At 34.0% G+C, this 6,447-nt stretch overlaps 1 protein-coding gene across 1 annotated transcript; it reads left to right on the top strand.

Annotated features, from left to right (window-relative positions):
* Nucleotides 1-1,306: 1,306 nt before the first annotated feature.
* Nucleotides 1,307-5,430, top strand: LOC113751124. Its single transcript, XM_027294997.1, has 3 exons — nucleotides 1,307-1,897; nucleotides 2,741-2,871; nucleotides 4,250-5,430. Exons 1-3 carry the CDS (start codon nucleotides 1,658-1,660, stop codon nucleotides 5,058-5,060), a joined length of 1,182 nt encoding a protein of 393 aa, XP_027150798.1. The 5' UTR covers nucleotides 1,307-1,657; the 3' UTR covers nucleotides 5,061-5,430.
* Nucleotides 5,431-6,447: the final 1,017 nt, after the last annotated feature.

Below are 6,447 nucleotides of genomic sequence, written 5' to 3'. Positions count from 1 at the left end.
TCGAGGTACAAGATGAAATTTGGCCCTTATATTTTTTTTTCGGCCAAATCTTGAGCATGAACTTTAAAAAACGGTTGCAGGAATTTCTAATATCCTAATATCAAATATTTGAATACAACTGTCATATAAAATGCATGCCATTTTTTGAAGATAAATGAGAGAATGAGAGATGTGTGAAAATCTTAATTTGCACTTTCAAAAACAGCTGACCTTTTTTTGGGACATCCAAATCACACATTTTGTGTTATATTTTCTTTAGTTTCTATACATATGTAATTTTTCCTTATATATATATATATATATATATATATAGATATTCTTATGTGTATGTGTAGGCACCAAATTTTTGTTAATTTTTAAGACAATTCAAATGCATGTAAGAGTATGCAAAAGCAATGAATATGGCCTTGCAAGTGTAATATGACTGAGAAGCCCTTAATTTAGTGACTAATGTTGAAGGCCTTGAGACTCCAAAAATTAAAACTTCTGGGCACAAATTTCCATTTCTCTCCCTACTTAAGTCCATCTTCCCTGCTTACGGGGAAAAAAAAATGCCACGTAGTCATGTGAAATTAGCTTGTCTTCTAACCAAGCAAATATGGGCAATAGTACAACGCTTCTAGCAATATATGGATCAGTTAACACAAAATTATATGAGTTCGGCCCGTTTGATAATCCAATTAGGCACTTAAATTTAATGGATTCAGATTTTAACATGTTCAAACACATTTGATAACCAAAAATTAAACATCAAAATTAATTAAGTGATATTGAAATTTTTAGGTAAAACTTGCTTACAAAAATAAGTGATAAACTATTTACTTATTACTGAATGTGATATACACCAAATTTATTAGATTTAATACTTAATAATTCAATAATTTAATAGATTCAAATTTCAAATTTTAGATTTCAGTTTTATCAAATACACTCCTAATCTCTCTCCCATTGTCCTAACAATTTATAACTCAGTTATATCACATAATTTTAAATATATTAGCAGTGCGTACACTATTAAATTATTTAAAAGAGAAAAAGTAGAATTATGAGTTATAGTCATTAAACTTTTATAAAGTTTCATTTCGACCACTATATAATATAGATCAATCTTTATATAGTGGTCGAAACGAAACTTTCAAAAGTTTAATGACTGCATCTCATAATCCTACTTTTTCCTTTTTTTTAATAGCTCAACGTACTTTTGCCTAAATATTTTAGTTCATAGACGCCCAGGTTGCCTAATTTTCAAGGGCCTTAAGAATGCAACAACCCAACCATTCTTTTCAAAGGCTTTTGACACCCGTTACCCTCCTCCCCGACTTCACACTTTCTTCCTTTTTTCTTTTATCTATAGCATATATTTTTTCCCCTTTTTTTGTCAAATTGAACTTAAAGAAGAATTTAATACACATGAAAAAAACACCCCGTTGAAGCACCAGATCACCTACTTTCCTACCAGATCTAAGGGACCCCCAATCCCCAATCCCATTTTTCTCCTTTCAACATCTATGTAGTTAGAACAATACTTGTGAAAATTGATCCATTAACTATTGTTTTTCATGCTAGAATGCACGATTCTTAACAGGAATTGGCCAACTGGATTCCTTTTTTCTTTTTGTTTTTCCGGGGAATTAGGAATTTTGGTACAGAAATTGGGATGGTTAGGAGAATGAATGGAGGAGGGTTCGGATTTGGAGATTATTATGATGAGGTGGATCGATCCACGGGAATGGCGTCCTCTTCTTCGTCGTCGCCGTCGTCATCATCAACGCCGGCCAAAATTTTTGCTGTGAATTCACCTCCGCCGACGGCGGCCGTGGGTGTCGGTGGTTATATAGAACACACGGTTTCTAAATTTGATACGCTTGCCGGTGTCGCTATCAAATACGGTGTAGAGGTAAATTCTCTCGTCCAGTAGTGATAATAATTTTGAAATCTCGCTTTTTTGATTATTTATGTTCAGTGCTAGTTTAACCTAGAAATTTTTACTTTGAGCCAGAGGTGAGGATCCGATTCTTTGAGCTTTGAATATTGTTTTGTTGCGTGGATATGGACGGACGCAGAATTATCCTGCTGAATTTTGAAAATGCTGAACTGATATATGAATTATGTGTGTGCTCGTGTGTGTTTTTTCTTTCCCTTTGATATTGGAGATTTGATTGTTGTGAAAACATCGACCATATGGATTGTTGGTATAATTAGTGAAAAGGGCGCATTTGAAGTCCTAACCCATGAAGAAGGAAAGTATAGGTCTGAACTCCAAAACTCTGATCGGAAAAGTATTTACTAACAACGCTTGAGCGGCCAAATGAAAGGGCAATATATGTTTTGAATTAAGGTTTTCCCCTATTTTCTAGAGATTATGTTTGGTTTGGTTTGCATTTAAAATAGCATGTCGGAGTATGTTTATTCATTTAAGATAACTGGCATGTATACTGAATGTGTTAAAGTTGTATGTTTCGTAGTTTTGTTGTATTATGAGATAATTGGATGATGAAGTAACTTCTACATGTGTTTATCATCCAATTTCAGTGCACTGTGACACTCAGGTTTTGTTTTGATGTTTGGAGAATTGTTTTGTTTTGACACTGGAGGTTTTGTTTGAGTGCATAGTATTTGTGGGGCTTGTGCTGTTCTAACTGCTTTTGTCTTTTTGGGGTTTTCATTTTCTTTCAATGGTTTTTGGGTTATGATGCCATATTAATGCTGTATTTGGCATTGGTGGCTTTTGATGTATCAGGTGGCTGATATAAAGAGGATGAATGGCTTGGTGTCAGATCTCCAAATGTTTGCTCTAAAGACGCTTCAAATACCATTACCAGGAAGGCATCCTCCATCACCCAGCTTATCGAATGGTTTGGATACACAAGGGTATAGCAATTTTCATGTGCTTGATGCTTACATTTTAATCTACAGAATTTCCATTGTTCTTACATTTATATATGCCCAACATACTTTTTTTGGGAATCCTCAGCTCTGAGTTGCAAGTGGTGTGTATCTGATATTTGCGGAAAACCATTTTTGGTTCTGATTCTTTGAACTTTCTATTTGATGATTGCATTCCTATTATGGATGTATTTTGTCCTTTTGCATTCTAGTTGCTGTGTGGGTGTATTTATTGTTGGCAGAAACTGACAAGCAGTGCATAGGCAGCCACGTTGCTGAAGACGAAACAGTTAGACCTGTTTACGTCATGCCAGATTTTTACGTGTATGAGTTTCTTTGGCTGGTTGTGGAGTTTAATTGAGTTTGTTTTCGGTCAGATACAAGTACAGTGCCAAAAGCTTGTTATCACTAGGATACTCCACAGTTGATATATTCTTTTGACCCATCCTACTTTTGATTAGAATATTTAATTTGCCTTTATCATGTTTGAATTTGCAACTTTTATCTGCTTATGAGTTGGGCAACAAACATTCTAACTCTTCTTTTCGTTTACTTAACTAAGGTTAATATCTTGCTGTAGTAGGATAATGAATTTGATTTTCTCTCCCTGCATATCTTTATCCAATTCTACATTAAATTAAAGATACTACAATATTAGGATTTATGCCATTATTAGAACTGTTGTTCCACATTCTAATTGATTCTGGTAGTAAGAGTTCACTGCACCCTGCCTGATTAAAGCACCATACTATGTAAAGAAATGTGCTTTGGTCGTATCATAATAAGCAGAAAAGACAACTGTCTTGGCTGGTAATTAGAAGTGGCAAATTTATCCATGAACTTATTTCAGATGTCGCTAAAAATGCGAAAAGGACATTGTGGATTTTTTTAAGTTTAAGCATGTTCAGAAGATGCCTATTAACATTATGCCTTGAAAGACATTTAGTCTCATAAGTTAACTGATAGAGTCTGTTTTATTTGGTTTAAATTGCTGTCTGGCAAACCTAAGTTTTGAGTTTTTAAGAATTTACTATTTAATTGGGACTGATATGTTTGAATAAGGATGATACTTTACAAACTCATTGCTTGATTAAATCATGATGGTACAATAAAGAAAAGTGCCTTTTGCCATCCAGTTCCATGTTGGTAACTGCACGATAATAGTGGGTTGTGAATAACAATGAACTGGACCTATTATATTTATTGGTGTCCTTTTTGATTTTGGTAACTATATCTGTATCTGAAACATAGCTGAGAATTTGATAATTATAGCTTTGCATCCTCCTTATCTTTTTGCTTCGCTTTTCTCTTCCAGTAATCCAAAATGGTTAAACTGTTGCTGGTTGTGATTGCTTATTTGCAGGCCACGTGGCTGTGAGAAGACTCAACCCACCCGCAGGCACTCTGATTTATTTGACTCATTTCAGTCACTGAAGTTGACGCCTTCTCCTCAGCGGAAGGTCTCTCCAGCCATGAGCAGTTTACAAGGTTATTATGGTCTTAAACCAGCAGAGGAGAAATCTGCGTCAGAAGGCTTTGAAATGGCTGTGTATTGGAAAGGTGGAGCTCACTATTTAGAGGATGGGCCATTTGCCAGGCCTTCCAGTAATCTGAACCCACCACTGAGTCATCATAGAAAATCTAAAAGTGAAGCTAATGGTTTTGCTACAGAAAATGGTCACCTAGATGATCATCTGTCTGCTCAAGAAAGTACCGATAGTGACTCGGATAATTGGATTGAAAAGCTTCTAGTGCGAAGGCGTCAGAAATCTGAGGCTGATTTTAGTTCTCGTACTCCTGAGAAGCTGCTGAAGGAGGATAATAGCGGTGGTAGTGGCTTTTCAGCAATTACTGGTAAAGGCTTGGCTTTGAGACCCAAGTCAACTAATCGAACTCTACCTGGAGCTGAAGCTGAAGCAGGCTTGCCAAACCCTATTCCTATAGGTTTGGGGGAATCTTTTGTAATTGACAGTCTTAGTGGCGTGAGGAAATCATCAAGTACATCAAGTTTGCAAGATTCAGAGAATGGCACTTTGTCATCCCTATGGCCTACAACAAAGTGGAGCTTGAAGCCAGATCTGCAGGCCCTTTCCTCTGCAGTGATTACGAGACCAATCTTTGACGGTTTACCTAAGCCCATATCTGGTCGTAGAAACAAAGCTGCACTTGATTAGTACAATTCCTTGAGATGATTGATTGGTTTATTATCTTTCGAATTTTAACGAGGCATCCACAGTTGGACACGGAGGAATGGGGCAGAAAAACAGAGATAAAGCAATATTTGATTATTCCATGAAACAGCCCTTCAGTTTTGGCTGAAAGATGTTCACTGTTTCCTTTGAACGAAGTTCGGAGTTAAATGTTAGGACCGAAAATTTTAGTCAGCAGCAGAATGCTGCCAATGTGTTACTGTGTTTTTGGCAGGATTTGTTATACAATGCATTATGCATATTGAAAGTTATAGAAAATGTATATCAAATAGATAGAGATCTTAATGCAAATGAGGAAAGGATGTTTTTATAAATGTATTTATACATTCTTTTATCAATTTCCCTTTCATCTTTATGTATCATATAATTGGATTCAGATGAAATACAACACCGAAGTTAATCGTGTAATGACCTTTTAACCCTTAAAACTGAGGGCCACTATCTTATCTATGCTGTTCCAGATTGTTGCTCCTGCACTTTCTGTTTCCGTGGTGCAATGGAGGACTGAGCACAGGAAAATACTTCAATAGGATAACGATGATCTCATATGACATCCTGGATACACATATCTTACTTTTCAAGTTTAGGTATCCTAATTGGGATGGGTGCCCGTTGGGAGCAAATGAGGCGGGAGAGAATTTTTCCCCCCCTCGTTTAGAAACGGGGCGGGAGGGGGGAGTATAACCCCGTCCCGTTATCCAAAAAAATTAATAAATATATAAATACATATATATATATATATGTATATAATTATATATATAATATTTATCTTAATTAGTTACAAACTTATAATAATGTATTATTAGTCATATGTATTATATATTGTATATTAGTGTATGTAATATAATTGATATTATCAATTATACTAATAATTATTGTATATAATTATATATATAATATTTATCTTAATTAGTTACAAACTTATAATAATGTATTATTAGTCATATGTATTATATATTGTATATTAGTGTATGTAATATAATTGATATTATCAATTATACTAATAATTATACATGTCTATTAATAGAAATTATTGATTAGTTATAGTAAATTTACTAATACATTTATACTAAATTCCTAATTACACTAGACACAATAACATTTTTTTTTCTAAAAAAAAACACAATAATAATTTAGTGATTGTATTTGTATCAAAAGTGAAAACTTGACTACTTTAGTTGTATTTTTTTCGTTATGTTGAATTGTATTCAAATAACTTTTGTTTGATTGTTTTTATAAGTTTCAATTGTGAAATTATAATGGATAATAACTCTGTAATGTGTCGATATTTTAGTACTTGATTATTTATTAAAATTTGACTATAATAAAATTATATAACAAATTTTTATTA

The sequence above is a fragment of the Coffea eugenioides genome, chromosome 11 (assembly GCF_003713205.1).
Source record: "Coffea eugenioides isolate CCC68of chromosome 11, Ceug_1.0, whole genome shotgun sequence".
NCBI lineage: Eukaryota > Viridiplantae > Streptophyta > Magnoliopsida > Gentianales > Rubiaceae > Coffea > Coffea eugenioides.
This window is presented reverse-complemented; position numbering and strand designations above follow the sequence as displayed.

What these genes read in the sequence shown, in the direction of transcription:
- LOC113751124 (XM_027294997.1), top strand. Translation starts at nt 1,658, where the DNA reads ATGGTTAGGAGAATGAATGGAGGAGGGTTCGGATTTGGAGATTATTAT. An exon ending in CTATCAAATACGGTGTAGAG is followed by an intron (nt 1,898 to 2,740) that starts GTAAATTCTCTC and finishes TTGATGTATCAG; the next exon opens with GTGGCTGATATAAAGAGGAT. An exon ending in AATGGTTTGGATACACAAGG is followed by an intron (nt 2,872 to 4,249) that starts GTATAGCAATTT and finishes GCTTATTTGCAG; the next exon opens with GCCACGTGGCTGTGAGAAGA.